Genomic DNA, 17,874 nt, shown 5'->3' with positions numbered 1-17,874 from the left:
CTTCACTGGCTTCAAACTCCAAACGAATATCGACCGGAGCAGACCTGAGGGATTCGTTCTGCTTCGAGCAATCAATTACAACTACAGGAGCGTGATTTATGAAACTGCTAACGTTCAAAAGTGGTTGTGAAGGAATATTGTAGTATGATTCCTGGAAACGAGTGTACATATCGTACAAGATTGCGTACCGGTTCTTACTGATATTCAGTTTTAAATCATCATAAGGATAATTTATGGAATTAAGATGAAGCTTAAGATTGGATATCTTACAGTGATCAAAACATGCTGCTGACTTCTTGATGTTGTTTTTGCGCCCTTGCTGGAACGCTACCATAACATGCCTAGGTTTTTCCAGTTGAGAAGCAGTCTTTACTGACCATGACTGTTTATCAGACAAAGGTAGGGAGGGATACTCATAGAGTTCCCAGCTTCTAAATTCTACAGGAATGCTTGTACCCCGTTCCAAATGGCGAAGCAAGGCGATCCTTTGTTTGTCACTCAGTGTAACGTATGGGACTCTCCAACACAGTTTTTCAAGTTTAACCTTAACGTCTTCAGGAGTTGTGTCAGTGGCACTGGCAGCAGTCCACAAAACTGCATTCTTATCGCCTGCGGATCTGATCAGAACCAGTTCATGGCGACAGTTGACAATTACTTTTCTGTAATCTTCTGCAAACCCTAAAAGTTTACTCAGTGGTATGCAAAAACTGAAATTTCCTTCGGAATCTACTACATGTGCTTCTAGTGTTGATGACAATCGGTCAACTGTAGATGGCCAGCCTGAATTCCCTAATCCCTTCAACGAAATCTCGTTTAATGAGGCGTAACCTTTAAGTGTAGATGTTATACCAGGATTTTTTACACGATCGATCTCTACACCATTGATTTCATACCGTATTTCATCGAACAAAAAGGCAAAAGCGTTTGTTGTAAATCCAGTGTTTGCAGGCTTAGCGTTGTCTTTAGTAAGAAGCTTCCCCTCGATGTACAAATAGCTCATTGAAGGGAGAACGCACAGATCTTGTTGTTGTATAGGTATTCTAATTTCATCGTTGTTCTCAAGTGTGCTAGAAGCATATGGGAAATGTGTGTGGTATTCCATGTGTGATATTGTATCATCAAATGGAACACTTCCCAAAATGTTTAATATATCCATTACTGAAGTACTTGAAATCCCAAAGAGCGTAAAAACCGTTGATTAGTACGTGTTAACCGCTTGGGTGGTTGACTAACACTGTTTACCTTTGGCCTGCGGGTGTCCAATAAATAGCCTTTGTTCTCTCTCTGCAGATTAGAAGCATACTTTGAAGGTGTGGGTGGGAAATAAACATAACCCATTGTGATGACTATTTTAATCCTGTGACTCTTCTAATATGTAAACAGGCTGTTATACGTTCACCTCTGAAATCCACCAGTCTTTCGTCCTGATCAACAATCTTAAGCGTAATGTTACTAATGACCTTAGTGGTGATCGGCAGGTAAATGACGGAGTTTGGAACTTCAACCAGCTTATATCCGGGAGGTACAGAGGGAAAAAACTGATATATAGTGTGTGCCTGTCGATTATTTACGTAGGATCCACTCGATATATTGCACTCCAGTCTTATTGTGTTTATTTTAAAGATATCTACTACGTTCTTCGAGTAAATTTCATTCCCTGGCTCTGCAATTTCCTTTTGGAAACCCAAAAGAGATCCTACAGAGTTTGGTTGAGAGAAATCCACCTGTACAGTGCTCTTCATAGAGGTCTGTAAAGTATTATTGTTAGTCCCTAGGCGTATCCAATACTTCTTCTCAGACGACTGTGGTAATAGCTTAAACTTCTCCCTTATAAAGCTCTCAATATCCTGTACCTCATAAGTACCAGTAGGGATTTTAATCACTTTCCCATTGTCAAAATGAAACATATTATTGGTCTCATCAATATTAGGTATCGAGTTGTAAGTCTCAAAGCTGAGAAGACCAATCTCGTACTCACAATTCGGATCCAACTCAACCGGAGGGAAGTAGTCAACAGAGAGGGTAGAACTCCTACCCGAAAGCACAAACGTCAGAGACATGACTGGACGGGAAGGGACTAAAACATCTTATTTATAACAGATATTTATTAGGTTGCAGACAAAAAATATAAACACAAATGTCCACAGTTTTCACTGTTAATGTCTACATCTTGATAAGCAGTCTTGTTGTAGGACACATAATTCCCCTTCAGATATTCGTGAAGTTCCACTGGTGGTGTAAGATCTCCGTAGCTGTCAAAGTACCTTACAAACCCTCCATTCTTCTTGTAGCAGACCTAATGTGTGCCGTGACCAGTGCTGTCATCCAAGTTCACTATTGCAGACTCATTTTTCCACGGGCTTCGTGGTAGCCTATCCCGCATAAATACCCCTCTAAAGTTTGGAATCTTTAATTTCCTTGCCCAATACACTAAGTCAAAATCGTATAAAGCGCGCTTGGGCAAGAAGTTTACAAGTTTTTTGGTTGCTTCTGGTATGGGGCCATGTAAATTCCAAGTCCCTTTTTGTAAGGTCTAAAAAACAAACCCTTTCCATTGCGTAAAGCTATAGCTTCCATAGTTTCGTTATGCCTCTGTAGCTCTCCCAGGCGTTTCTTTGCATCTTTGGCTTCAGTTATTGCTTTGGCCACACCAGCGGCCCCACCTGCTAAACTTCCCAGTGCACTCAAACCTGCGAAAATTGGCAATAACGGCAACACACCTCCTGACTTGGGTAATGCGAGGATGCGTTCTCTACGACGCAAATGGTCAAACGCAGCACGCTTTCCTCTTCGCATGGACTTGATAGCTTGTAGAGCAGACGTGGCGGCCTTTTTCAAACGACGTCTACCTCCATCTTTACTTTCCTTATAAAATTTCAGTCCTGAGCCTTGTACAGCGTCTCTTGCCCGTCGCAATATGTCGGAAAAGGTAAAAGGTTTAGAGGTTAGTTTCTTAGTAGCACTTCTCTTCTTCTTTCTGCAAACGGTCCTTCTACGTTTAGTGGTTGTACCCATTCCAGACTTGGCTTTGCGAGCTCTTCTCCCTCTCTTCACCGTACCCGCACCGAGCTTCAACTTTGCATTCATTGCACTGGCGACGACCCAGGAGGCGAGCTTCTCACCAAACGGTACACCTTTAGAGCTAAAACGTGTCCAAGCTTTGTCAGCAAGAACTCTGTCTGCAGCTTGACGACTAGGAAGATCTTTGTTCTTGCTATAAGCTATGTCGTGTTCTTTACATGCACGATCTAACAAGTTAATTCCTTGATCCCCACGCTCCAGACGCTTCTTCAAATCTGACCCAGGACCACAGTACTGATAGCCGGGCAAGTGAAGTTCGATAGGCAAAGAGTCTATCCCGCGATTAAGTAGTCCTCGACCTCTCGAGATCCTGATCATACTGAGCTAGTGATATATTACTGAACCCTTTTATATCACAGCTGCACTTTGTATGTGACGCTTGTGGTGTAAGGATGAAATTTCAAAAGCAACGTGACACGTTCACTGTGGACAACTCAGTGGACAAACTGATTACCACTGACAGCGAAGTTGAGAAACATGGCAGCCTCCTTCCTCGGTCCATTAGGTCTATTGTGTGTGGACCGTCAAACTGTGGTAAAACCAACTTAATGTTCAGCCTTCTAACTGAGCCGAATGGACTAAAATATGCCAACATATATGTGTTTAGTAAATCACTAATGCAACCAAAGTACAAGCTGTTAGAGCAAATAATTAGTAATCTTCCATATATTGGGTACTTCACATTTAACAATAGTGAAGAGGTACCGGATCCAGGAGAGGCAAAACAGGACTCGATAATGATCTTTGACGATGTGGCTTGTGACAAGCAAGATAACATGAGGGCATACTTTAGTATGGGTAGACATAGAAATGTAGACACATTCTATCTCATACAAACCTACACCCGCTTGCCAAAACATCTAATTAGAGATAATGCAAATCTCATAATTCTGTTTAAACAGGATGAGCTCAACTTACATCATGTCTACAAAGATCACGTAAACACCGATATGACGTTTGAAAAATTTAAAACGCTTTGTAGAGCTTGTTGGCAAAAGCAAAAGTATGGATTTGTAACCATCAATAAGGACTGTGAAATAAACAAAGGTCGTTATAGGTGTGGTATAGACACGTTCATTACTGATATATAAGGTCAACTGCTTGCCTTCACGTGTTATAACAGTATCAGATTGGCCAAGAGAATGGACGTATACACTAGTGTCCCGGCAAGAAAACGCCCTAGGAAGAAGGTTGGTAAAAAATTCAAGCTTAACTTGAAAACCTACCAACGACCACCGAGTAGAGAGCAGGCGATCAAACGAGAGCTGCTGAGGTTGACCGATTCTGTTCGAAAGAAGTACAGACAACTAAGGAACAATGCTGAGCATGTAGAACAATTGTTGGAAGCCCAAGCCAAACCGCTTGTAAAACCCCTACAAGAGACTTTGGAAACACGTCTGAATGACTCTTATAGATACATTAAGAAGGAAGAACCGGAAGATGTAAAAAAAGAAAACATTTTAATAGAAAAGATACAAAACGAAGAATGTGAAGCGGATAAGTCAATGGACATGTCTACACAAACACCTACACCTAGTCAAATACAAAAATACCTTAAACGACTTTCCGGCCCCTCATATAAGGACAAAATAGACTCCACATATGGAGTTAAACTCGATGGGAGAGGTAATATGACCATTGGCAGTTTAAGGATAAAGTTTACCAACTCGCATGTAATTGTAAAAGATCGTAGCTACGAGGCTACACCAGGACTCCTGGAACTTCTTTTCATGCAGGTTCCTGACAAAGCTTCTATTACACAACAAGACCTACAGTCTTATAAGGAGATACTGCAAGCTTCCAACGCCCATCGTCAAATGTATTCCGCAGAAAAACCTATAAACAGCAACAGAGGTAAAAAGTACTCAACTGTTATTTCAGTGCTGTTTCCACCAAAGTACAGTGTGGCAACATCGGCATCACCCTCTGGGAGTGGAATAACTGTAGAAAGCATTGAACCGTATAAAAGCAATGCCAATCTACTGGTAAAACGACTTAAGACCTTAATTCTCTCGAAAGAAGCAGGTCACACAGCTCACAGTGAAGAAATACAATACATAATAGGTTTGTTACAATTAAACGGAATAATAGCTTGACACAATGAGTGACAGATCAACTAAGGAGTCTTTGTCGGCATCCAAGAGAGGAATTGTCAACGAGCTGCATAGACAAGCCAGAAAGAAATTCGTTAGAAGAAAGGTTTTTGTACGCGGTATAGATGATTTGTGGCAAGCCGACCTGATAGAAATGATTCCTTATGCTAGGATAAATGGAGGGAAAAAGTATGTTTTGATGGTGATAGATGCGTTATCAAAATATGCATGGGCAGTGGCGTTAAATAACAAAGCTGGAAAAACGGTTGCATCAGCATTGGAAAGTGTGATTGAAGGAAGCGGTCGGATACCACGCAACATTCAAAGTGATCTCGGCACTGACTTTTACAATAAAGAGGTTAAAACACTAATGAAAAAACATGGTATCAACCACTATAGTACGTATAGTCCATTAAAGGCCTCAATCGTTGAAAGGCTGAACAAAACGATAAAGAACTGGATGTATAAAGAATTTAGCGTACAGAGTAACTACAAGTGGCTAGAATTACTTCCTAAATTGATTAAAAAATACAATTTTAGGGTGCACAGATCGATAGGTATGAAACCAAAAGACGTCACCAAACAAAATGAACAGTTTTTGGTAAAAAAGTTAAATATGTCTAAGACTAGTAGTGTCGCTAAGTTTAAAGTAAACGACAAAGTGAGGATCTCAAAATATAAAACGTTGTTTGAAAAAGGCTACACTCCAAATTGGAGTACTGAGCTTTTTAAAGTAGTTCGTGTACGTCAGTCATCTCCCCCTGTATACTACTTACAAGACGAAGAAGGAAACGATATAAAGGGCGCATTTTACGAGCCTGAACTTCAAAAAACTAACTATCCTGACACATTTTTTGTTGAAAAAGTACTCAGACGTAAAGGAAACAAAATATACGTAAAGTGGTTGGGATTTCCATCTCGGTTCAACTCTTGGGTATAGTAAAAACGAGCTACACAAACTAACTAGGACGTCTGACGGGATCAAGATTTATGTCAAACGCCTTGGTTTTCCCTTAGTGGGTTTAAATAGGCTAATATCATGTTCGTTTCACCATTCTGGTTTGGATATTGTTATGATAAACATATATTGTACAAGCTATGATCAGAAGACACGTTATAGACAAGTTTGGACACTCTTTGTATCAAGAACAGAAGCGTCACTTATCTGATGATGAAGATGACGATGCGTATGTGTTGAGTGATGATGGAACCAAGAGGTTCAGAGCTGCAGTGGATCCTGACGTATCACGTCAAAAAGTGTCTAAAGGTTATCTAAATCGTTTCTATGTGAACAAAGACGATTTGAAAGAGGTAGAAGGAAAGTTAAAGACATTTGCTGTTAGCCTCGAAGAGCTAAATCAAGCAGTTAAGGATGTAAAAAAATCAATAGTCTCCATAGAGGAATCTATTAAGACCGACCTAAACGACATAAAGGAAAAACAGGTATCCTATCACGATAGACTAAACAACTTACAAGAATCAGATAAGAAATCATCTAAATTAATTACAGCGTTGGATGATAAGCTCAAGACACTACAAGACTCGGATGAAAAAACGTCTACATCTTTAGTATCTTTGGATGATAAGCTCAAGAAGCTGAAAGACTCAGATGAGAAAACGTCTACACGTTTGATATCTTTGGATAAAAAAATCAAAAAGCTACATGAATCAGACGAGAAAACTTCTGCATCGTTAGTATCTTTGGATGATAAGCTCAGGAAACTACAAGACTCGGATGAAAAAACGTCTGCATCTTTAGTATCTTTGGATAAAACAATCAAAAAGCTACATGAATCAGACGGGAAAACATCTGAATCGTTGGTATCTTTAGAAGAAGAGATAAAGAAACTGCAAGAATCAGATGAGAAAACATCAAAATTATTAGGAACCTATGATAGAAGGATAAACACGTTAGATGAATCAGATGTCAAAACTTTAAAATTGCTTACAAATATTGATGCAAAGCTCACTGTATTACTTACGACACCAAAATTATCTCTCTCTTAAAATATCCGCGCGCGCGCGCGCGACCTGTCTAGACTTGTTTTCAGTTCAATGGATTTGTCCTTGACGCTCGCCATCTGCCTCGCCAGGTTGACGACCGTACCTGTCCAGACCTGTATGAGCACTGCGTATAAAACCTAGAACTGGTTTGCTGGTTTAGTCAGTATGGAAGCGTCAGTGAAACGGTCGGCACCAGTTCCGCGTAAAGATCTTTCGCGAGTGAAACGTAAACGCACTAAACCTCCTCCTCCTCCAGCGCATAATGTTATATACTCTGATGTAAATACTATGGACATTGATCAGCTTCTTGCATCTTTAACTGGCGAGACTCTACAAGACGAATCTGATTCCGGACATACGACATCAGGTGCGGTCCAAGCAAATTACTATACCCGCGAGTGTTCAACAGTTTGCAGTCAAAATGGTAACGCAGTGGAAGAGGACAAGAATTATGTTTCAAAGGAAGTGGAAGAATACCGGCCGGAACAACCGTCAATTCTGCATCAGAAAACTCCAGTCAACTCGTCAACAACAAAATCTGCTACACGCGCTAGGTCGAGCCAGGGTTTACGCCAGAAAGCTCATCAAGACAATCTACATGCCTTGCCATCACCACAACTGCTGCTACCGCCGCCGCCGCCACCACCTCAACGTTCGCAACAACTATTACAGAATACATCAGCATCTAAGTTATCTCCATTGCCACCCTCTACGTCGACTTCGTCTCCAGTGTCATATACGTCTTCTTCGTCAACACCGACAACATCTGTGGTGAGTCACTCTCATAGTATACACCAGCCACACAAAGCAGCTGTGCGTTCTGATCAGCAGCCTAACTCATGGGAACCACATCTTTTACTTAGACAGATTTATAAAGTTGCAAACCAAGCTCATGCTGCTGTTGGTCTTGATTCAATTAAAGACTTTTCTCCTTCTATTTGTTTGGTAAATAATCAAACCTCAATTGAATTGACATTTGAAGATCTTTTGAGTCTGCAAAGCTCTACAGTTCACCACTCTATCAACAAGTTTTACTCCGATGAAACCCCATTCAATCCGTTCTATCTACATACAGTCATATTGGAACCAAGACCAAATGGATTAGTATCATTTTGTAACTATCGTCTGAGAAACAAACCGGTTAATCACAATTTGAATTCTGTTACACTTTCAAGACCTTCAAATGAATCTGACATCATTCGACAGACTCCCAGAGTGGTTCTTCAAAATGATGGATGGATCTCTTTCAAACGTTTGTTCCCATCCCTTGAGAGCTACTTTAATATCCTACTTGAAATAAACCCAACTGTGCAGTTTCTGATCTCTCGTTACACACGGTATTTTACCAAACACTATAAGGTAATGGCTCTACTTTCTTCAAACACTACAAATGACTTGGCTTCAATGTCATTGGACAAACAACTCGTTCGCCACATTACAAGTGATTTGCCACAATTACTTTCTGACTTGAATGAAAGAAGGTTGCCTGCAGAGTCTCAAGATTTTTGGTATGAACGGACGGCACTTAGAACATCGATGTTGCCGTGGATTGATAGTGAGGTTCGACGATTTTGTGTAGCAAACATTATAGAGGCTGTATTAGAGAACATGAAGTATTTGTCAAAATGGTAAATACAAAATTGCTGTATTGAATGTATCTTATTGTAATATATATTTTTACTGTAAACTTTTGTTTCTTTATTTATCTCCTTTACCTTTAGCTAAGGTACAACAACAATATAATAGATGTCAATTTACTTGATGAGTCAGGGATACAAGTGGTTATAAGACATGAGGTATTGCAAATCACTCATTGACAAAGCTCTATCACTTTACTTGAACACTCAGCTAGTGGTATCAAGATCTTATTATTTAAGTGTGTAACAATCACGCAAGACGCATATGTTGTACTGTCAAGACCAACTAACGAAGAAAGGTGTATTAAAACACAAGAGAATTATATTCTTTTTTTTTTATTTGAAATGTTAAATTAAATTTTAGATGTATATTTACATAGTTTATATACAGTTGACAGAATCAACAGTTCAACATTTAAAATACAGTTGTAATATTCAACACAAGATAATGAAACAGAAAAATTTTAAAAACAATGACTGAACGATCACAATTATAGAGTATGTTTGTCACTAAAACCATAGTTTAAACACATGAAGTAATATAAATGTTCTAGTTATTCTGTTTCATTTTATACATACAGTATACAAAGAAAACAAAGTTGACAAAATCAAAAGTTTAACATTTAGAACATAGTTACAATATTCAATAAAACACTAGATAATAAGAACAAGAAAGTTTTAAAAGATTTACGAAAAACACTAGTCTGGAGTATGTTTTGATATTAAATAGCCATAGTTAACACAAGACATATAAAGTAAGTTATTCTAGTTAATCCGTTTAATTTTTTTTTACATACAGTATAGCAAAATCAAAAGTTCAACATTTAAAACATAGTTACGATATCCAATAAAAAATACTAGACAATAAGAATAAGAAAAGATTCGCAAAACAATCACTAGTCTGGAGTATGTTTGACTCTAAATAATCATAGTTTACACAAAGCACATGAAAAAATTCAAATATTCTAGTTAATCCGTTATATTTTATACATATACACAAAAAAAACAAAGTTGACAGAGTTCAGCATTTAAAACATACAATATTCGAGTTAATCCGTTGTATTCTTTAGAAAAATACTTAGAAAACAAAATAAATTACAGAAAGTTAAAACCCTGGGAGAAGACAAACATCGATCCGCAGAGTGTCAAACGTGAACATGAATCTAATAAGGTCTGTAAATTTCAACTCGCTCGAAAGAGTCGACAATTGATTCGTCACTATCACTGTCGTTGTCCCAGTCGTGTACATGGGTATGTTCTGTACATGAATCCAAACTGTACAACTGGAACAACGGTGATAGGACGCAAAAATCGCACCAACTGCTTTCTTGCCTTAGAATAATTCTTACGAACCCACTGGGATCGACACCAAAGTGATGTACTGTACTAAAGAATCGCCAATTCAAGGACTGCCAGTGCTCTTCATAGTCGTCAAATGGATCAGAGGGTTCACAGGTTTTTGTAAAACACCCTTTGCATAAACGGTACGTACTGTTGTTACCTATAACAAGCTCGTAGTATTCAAAATATACATGGGCTTTATCTGAATACGATGGCCAAAACTCTGGGTGAACCCTACTGTGATGATGGGTCACCATAAGAAACTCATACTTGTCTAGTTGGTTAAAATTCAAGTATCGGTATTCAAATTGTCTGCGACTAAATGGAAGACAATATCTCTGGGACATCCAAATGTGTTTGAGTCTCTTACAAACATCGCGTTTTATTGAATTTGGCAGTATCGATAGTATTTCTAATTCATCGAGACTATCAATATTATTTGTACTATCTATAGCTAGACAAGTAGACGTAAGAGCTAAATCATATAATGTCATTGTCATTGTTTTCATTGCTGTCCTCCTCAGCGGTAGGTTCTTCCGCGATGGTCCTAAGTTTATAATGCCCATAGGGCATCGTATTGATTCGGTCATTGTTGATTACTCTCTTGTCGTCGGCAGCAGACAGAGATCGTTTCACTACTGTTTTGGTTGTTATCCTAAATAGCCGGCTTTGTATCTGGTTAAATTCTGCTTTCTCAGGCTCCGTGCCGTCAAACAGTGTCCTCTTGTAGTCTTCGAACGTGAGGTTATGTTTCACATATGAAGACTTTATACCTTTCGCTTTCATAGAAGTGAACTTTACTTCTTTTTCGTCCGACCCGTAACGATATACGTACATTTTGGCACGTAACCCGACAAACTCTTGGATCTGTTTCCCGTCACGAGCTTCATCTTTAAAACAACCAATCCGACCTTTGTTTGTATCGTCTTTAAGTGGGTGAGCATCCGGATATACAGACAGATCCAAATGTGTTGATGCTATCGGACGCAAGAGATCGAATATGTCACGGTCCGAGGTCAGGTGTATCAGAAGTGAGTCTGTGTCTGTGTAACATAAGCGTAACTTGTCAATATGAGTACACAGCACATCATAATAGAACCTATTCATGTGTGTTTTTGCTATGTCTAGAACACACATTCCGGCATAAATTGGGGCGTTCAACAAGACAGACTTCCTTTGCATATAAACAAGCACAACGTTTGGCGCTACTATTACATGTTCGGAAAATTGAGGGTTGCGGATCAGCTTTTGAAGGAGACTGTCTTTGGTTACTATCCTGACATCACGATGGTTCCGTTTGTTCATCAACAATCTACCGGAGTTGGCATTGTTCATTAGTTTGTATATGTTCCTGTAGAAGTCGTTGGTAGAACCGGCTCTCTTTTCAGCGTTGAAATCAACAAATTTTTTCATATAAGGTGACTGTGAAAACGAGATTGCACGGTGTACTTTAGTCACAACTAAACCTAACTTCACGGCTTGTTGAAACACTGTATAGTGTGCCACGTACTTTACCTTGTCATGTAGCGTTGCCAATAGTTTTTTTTCTCTGCTACCCGGAGGGACCTCAAGTTCCGGAAGGAGAGGTAGATCCTGTAGTTTGTCGTGAACACGGTCCGGTACTGTCACATCAGCTTCCATTATATACCCTGTTGGCGCGTCCAATGGAAGTGTTGACCAATCCAACGTTTCCGGGGATTCTACAAACTTAAAGTTTCCTGTCGGTAGGTAACTGGACTGTGCGTACCCATACAAGTTCAGGGCATCCAACATTAGTAACCATGTTTTTGGTTCGTTTTCGTTGTAATCTGACGGGTTGCTAAGGTATGGGTTGTTAGCTACGGCATGCCTGAGACTGACCTGCACAAGTCCCCCCCTGATACCGGACTCGATCATTAATAACATGTCCGGATCTGTGAGAAGCTCGAGGGTGACACGGGTCATCCGAAGCATTGATTTATATGCAAGACCAGGTGCAGTGTAAACATGACAACAATCGATTTTATATGATTCCAAACATGTTTTTCTGAAGGACGTAAGAATGTCGGCAAGTAGACAAACATCGAGTTTTAAGTAAAAATTGTGGTATTCACCAAACGTTTTCATTTTTAATTTTTCCCATACGGACCGTGCGAACTCGTAATCTTCTTCTGAACACGGTTCATTGTTCAAGCGGTCAAAAAATGCATCCCGTGACGGTAACTCAGTTTGGTCAAAGACCGCTGTGGTGGTTACAAAATCATATGGATAAATACCTTTGCGGCGGACAAGGTCTAGGTGTTCGGGTGGGACTAATTTTGACGATTCAACAAGTTCACTCTCAGACAAGATGTTTGCCAGTTTGGCCAAGCTTGACGACATGAGTCTGAAAGAATCCAAATAACGGATCCAAATTCTGCCTACCCGTACCGATATGGCAATGTATTTGTCGTTAGTACATGGAATTACTTTTACTTCACAATCCGGAACTGTAGAAAGACTTTTTATTATAAAGTTTCCGTCATAGTTAGACATACCGTGACAATATACCGGTATAAAGTTAACAGTAGAACATCGCAAGTTGCATTTACCACAGAGAATGAGTCTGAGGTTTCCGGTCACGTGACAATGATCAATTACTTTAATACAAGTGCTGTCGTTGAACGGCCTCTCGCATAATTCACATTCGGTAGTTGTTTCAAATCGTTTGTTTTCTTCCGCCGTTAGTGTTTTTAACGGCTCTTGTCTCGTGTACAGTTGTTCGACACGTGCAGCAAGCTGTTGCATATGGATCATGAAAGATTGTGCGGCATTGGGAGTACGGTGTAGTTCCGGTTCCGTACTAATGCCTACTTCGTGCAGCTTTTCAAAAGGTAGAGTGTTTTTTACAAGTGTACAGTAAGAGTTGGGTTCGTGGCACTGGTACGAACGATCAGACCCCACAATCGGCACTAACGTAGCTTCAAAATCAGCAACGACAATAATTGGGACCGGAATTTGGTATTCAAATTCCTCAAATTTCAAAAGGTTTTCCCCTTCTTTCGGGAGACGTGTGGTAGCAAGTTTGAATTTTTTACAAAGCCGCAAATGATCTTCGAGCCATATTTTGGGACCCATTTTACACTTTCTAACTTCTCGGTGTGTCGAACACCGTTTGCATATGACGATTTGATTGTGGCCAGCCGCCACCTGCGGTCTGATCAACTTTGCAAAATCCGTGATGTATACATAATGTGAGATGTTAGCACCAGCCCGGTACAACAACAAATCAATATGATCATCTTTTTCGTCAACAACACGTAAAGGGCTTATATCACAACCCGGAGCTGTTTCGAATACGTTCACTGATGTGTTTGGGTTGTCCCTTTCGAATATGTTAATAGACGATACTGAGACCGGAAATTTAAGATTTTTAAAATCATAGTGATCTTTGATGTTTTCAAAGTGACTCTCATTTAAAACGGAGTTAACGTTTACATCGGGTAGGTGTTTTACAAGAACACTATACATAAAGCATTTTTCGTCCCTATTTTGAATATTTATGGTTGCTTTGCGTTGGCTGATTCTTTTTGGTAGGTTAGTATATGATTTCCCAGTGGGTTTCTTAAATGTAAATCTACTTACTCTTATAGTTAAGCTAGACGGATGATCCAGACTCCAGCCGCTACCTTTGCCCTCAAACTCGGACTGTTCCGCAAGCAGCTTCGCACCATCCTGCGCCAGCATATCCTCAAGATCGTCAGAGCCCCCGTAGATAGCCCTAGTTGTGGTTTTAAAGTTGAATTCCTCTAGGATGCCTTCGTGTAGATGGTTGAAGTAGGACAGCAACACCAAATTAAATTTTAGGCTATGCGTTGTCTTCAGCTCCTCACGCAGTAGTTTTTCAACCAGAGGAAGAGCCGATGCTAGGAATTCCTTTGAGTCTTTGTAGTAGTTGTCCGGGTTGTCAATCGTATAGTCACGACAGCTTAGAAGACCACGTTTGAGATGCCATTTCAGCTTTGGAGATGGTATACTACTGCTGCTATGTTGTAAGCGTTGAGCACTGTTGTTGTATTTTGAACTGCTACTGCGTTGAAGACTGCTATTCCGTTGTGAACTGCTGTGTTGTGGACTGCGCTGTGAACTGCTACTGCGTTGAAGACTGCTACTGCGTTGTGGACTGCTACTGCGTTGTAGACTGCTACTGCGCTGTAGACTGCTGCGTTGTAGACTGCTGCGTTGTGGACTGCTGCTGCTGCTGCTGCTGCTGCTGCTACGACTCCTTACTCCTTTTGATTGTTTGGCCGGAGGTGGATTACCAGGGCTGCGTCGTCGTTGTCGTCGTAATTTTCGGAATCGGCTTGTGTACCCTTTGGTAGCAAGACACATTTGCTGGTGCCTCGCTAAGGATTCCTCTGTTAAGAAGTATGCCTCATGGCATATGGTGCACTCTAAAAAATCCATGTGTCGCTTGACACTCTGCGGATCGTTGTGTGCCGATCCACAGAACTGCTCGGCTCTTTTATGCTCGGTGGTTAGGGTGGACCGACCTTGTGATTAGACATCCATGACATACTTACATCACCTACTGACCTCGTTCTAGATTCTCAATCCTCGACCTACTGACATCAACCAGTCAGTCCTCGACCTACTGGCCGGGATCAGTCCTCAACCTACTGACCACAATCAGTCCTCGACCTACTTACCTCAATCAGTCCTCAACCTACTGACCAAGATCTAGATTTTCAGTCCTCGGCCATGTCCTAAATTTTATTCAGATCAGTGGGTCGCCCCACCCCGGAATAGGGAGGGGGGTCTCAACTGCGGGTTTATAAGACTATCGGTTCAAGCTACGAAAGCACAGTTTGCTTAGCACACACATCCGCTGCACACCTTCTTGGTAAGTGCTACTGATTTATCTTTTTACACCTACTCACAACTTTTTACACTTTGACAATACTTTACACTCTGCTCACAGACGTACACACTTACTTATTGACAGGATAAGAAATAACAAGAGCTATTGGTTTGGGTTTTTTTAATTAAAAAGATCAAATAAAAAATCGTCCTCTAACGACACATAGCCAGATGAACTACTAGCTGAAGCTTCAGCTAATAGTCCATCTAGACTATCTTCGTCAGAGGAAATATTAATAATTTCTGGTGGCGGCGGGGTTTGCCGCGACGGCTGCGGCGTGAGTGGTTGAGGTGTCAGCGGGGTATACCGCGACGGCTGCGGCGTGAGTGGTAGAGGCGGCGGTGGCGGTGGGGTGTACCATGATGTCGACGGCTGTGGCGTGAGTGGTAGAGGCGGCGGTGGCGGCGGGGTGTACCATGATGTCGACGGCTGCGGCGTGAGTGGTTGAGGTGTCAGCGGGGTATACCGCGACGGCTGCGGCGTGAGTGGTAGAGGCGGCGGTGGCGGCGGGGTGTACCATGATGTCGACGGCTGCGGCGTGAGTGGTTGAGGTGTCAGCGGGGTATACCGCGACGGCTGCGGCGTGAGTGGTAGAGGCGGCGGTGGCGGCGGGGTGTACCATGATGTCGACGGCTGTGGCGACAGTGGAGCTGGTGGATAGAGCAGCATCGGCGACAGCGGTGGATCTGACCCCAGCGGTGACGGCGCGGTTGCTGCAAGCGGCAGCGGTGCCGGCGGAGGCGTAAATCTCCGCCGGACAGCTTGAATTCCACTTACTACCGCTGTAGGTTTTCTTTTTCTGCAGAGTTGCACGTCATATCTCTGCGTTGTCTCACAGCGCATTACTGCCGCCATCAAACCCGCTGAAATATATAAATATGTTTATACAACTGACTGGCTATATAGACACTGTTGCACTTGACTAGTGTATATTTTTAAGTTGTCGTGACACTTGATAAGTTTAGTAGTTTGTAACCACACTCTCCATAAGCTTTTAGTCACTCACTCATAAACCGTACACTTGAAATTAATTGTTATAACAAGAAACCATGCACAAAACAGTCCATTGTTTCATACCCTTGTGTTTATGCAAGTGTTGTATTTCTAAGTGTGGTTTTATTTCCTATAATTTCCATACTACAGTACTCGTTTATACATAGAGATTCATATATTTATTGTATTAGCACTATCAACTAATAACGTTCCGTTAAAACCCGTTTTATCGAAAGTTTAGTAAAGATATATTTGTTTTATCGACGTATTATAAACAAATACGTTTAAAGATATATTTGTTTTATCGACAACGTGTTATAAACAAATACGTTTCAGATTGACTTTGTATACGTGAACCATACTCCTAACAAATGTTACTTTAGAGACACTCGTAGATTGATTATATTAGTCAACGTGATCCAATAATTTCATTATTTGCATTCAATACACAAACATATTTTTAGTAATATATTTTGACATACAAAGTGGTGTACGTTTTGGACATTAAACATGTGTACATAAACCTGCTAACAATTATACAAACTTTAAAGGGACTCGTGTATTTATTATCAACATTTGATTTTATAAATCCCTATATTATTCGTTAAAGTGAATACTGACTTTTTAGTTAGGATCAAATTTGTTTAATCAACATAGTATAATACTCTTTAAAATCTATATTTGTTTTACATAAGTCTAACAGTTGTTCGTACAAGTTATACATAATGTATTTTACTACCATATGCTGGCAGACGATTATCTTGACTATACAGTAGTTATGTTCTCTACTTGAACAAGTACAATTTGTAAACACAACTACTTTACTACTTGTGTATAACTTTACAATATATCACATTAGACGATCCAACTGACCATCACAAAGTATTACCCATTACCCTAAATTATATAAACCCAGTCTGTAATCAACTAACTCTATTATGGTTTTTATTTACAGTACAATGTCAGACTTCAAGTCAAAATTGAACAATTTGGAAGTAAGCAGAGGTCCGCCGAGGGCAGCTATATCAGATTTGATCGATCCAGCTGGTTATCCAATCACTGGTGCGAGGCTACATTCTCACCGGGAGTACGGCACGAGTGTGATTCTAGACATAATATTTGACAGGACGCCACACATTGTGTTCCTACCGAAACGCTTCGCTTTGAACCTGACTCAAGCTGAGATAGACACGATAGCAGCTGGCGGGTACAAAGTTAAATGTACCGGTAAGACCGGAAGGTCCCCTAATGTTCAGATTTTTCAATAAATACTCTAAATCATGATTTTGTTTATTTACTAACCTGGAGTATAATTGGAGACCACCTCGGTGATCTCGTACGATCTAGACTCCTTCACCGTGTAGCGGGCTCGTATATATCTCAACGCTGCCATCGCCTCCTCCTCGTTATCAAACTTAAAGAGTGCCGCAAACCTCGACATGATGTGACTGACTGCATATTCTTCTCTACATGCATTTATACCCAATCCACACTAAGGGGTTTACCCTGACTTCGCAATTTGGTCACCTAATTTTACCTGGTTGCATTAAGTGCAGTCGGTCACCTACATATTGCAATATACACCTTGTGGCCCAGTGCACTCGGTCACAGAGACAAGGACGACCACATGTCGCCCAGACACTGCGCCAGACAAGGTCGCCAGCGTACACCGTACAAGTCGCCGTTTCATACTCAGCCACTGCATGTACAAAAGTAGTGTAAGTAGTAGTTAAGATGGAGGATTATATATCTACTTTATACCTCAAAACAATATTTTATCTCAAAACAATGCATTTCCTCAAAAACCAACAAATCAATATTTTACCTCAAAACAATGGATCACCTT

General features: G+C 40.6%; 1 protein-coding gene across 1 annotated transcript; it reads right to left on the bottom strand.

Moving 5' to 3' along the window:
- Positions 1-12,324: 12,324 nt before the first annotated feature.
- LOC129000604 (uncharacterized) lies at positions 12,325-17,469 on the bottom strand. The gene is made up of 4 exons (XM_054427566.1): positions 17,331-17,469; positions 15,215-15,898; positions 13,760-14,667; positions 12,325-12,378 (listed from the first exon to the last, which is right to left on the bottom strand). Exons 1-4 carry the CDS (start codon positions 17,467-17,469, stop codon positions 12,325-12,327), a joined length of 1,785 nt encoding a protein of 594 aa, XP_054283541.1.
- Between the last annotated feature and the right edge of the window lie 405 nt (positions 17,470-17,874).

The sequence above is a fragment of the Macrosteles quadrilineatus genome, unplaced genomic scaffold, assembly GCF_028750875.1.
Source record: "Macrosteles quadrilineatus isolate MER2022 unplaced genomic scaffold, UCM_ALF_1.0 Scaffold_8__2_contigs__length_117827958, whole genome shotgun sequence".
Classification (NCBI taxonomy): Eukaryota; Metazoa; Arthropoda; class Insecta; order Hemiptera; family Cicadellidae; genus Macrosteles; species Macrosteles quadrilineatus.
This window is presented reverse-complemented; position numbering and strand designations above follow the sequence as displayed.

Excerpts from the sequence above, each read along its gene's own strand:
- LOC129000604 (XM_054427566.1), bottom strand. The coding sequence starts at position 17,469 with ATGTCGAGGTTTGCGGCACTCTTTAAGTTTGATAACGAGGAGGAGGCG. Across the intron at positions 15,899-17,330 it reads GGTCTCCAATTATACTCCAG|CGGGTTTGATGGCGGCAGTA; the intron begins GTTAGTAAATAA and ends TATATATTTCAG. Across the intron at positions 12,379-13,759 it reads CGTCTAGCTTAACTATAAGA|CGGTCTTTGACCAAACTGAG; the intron begins GTAAGTAGATTT and ends TAACCACCACAG.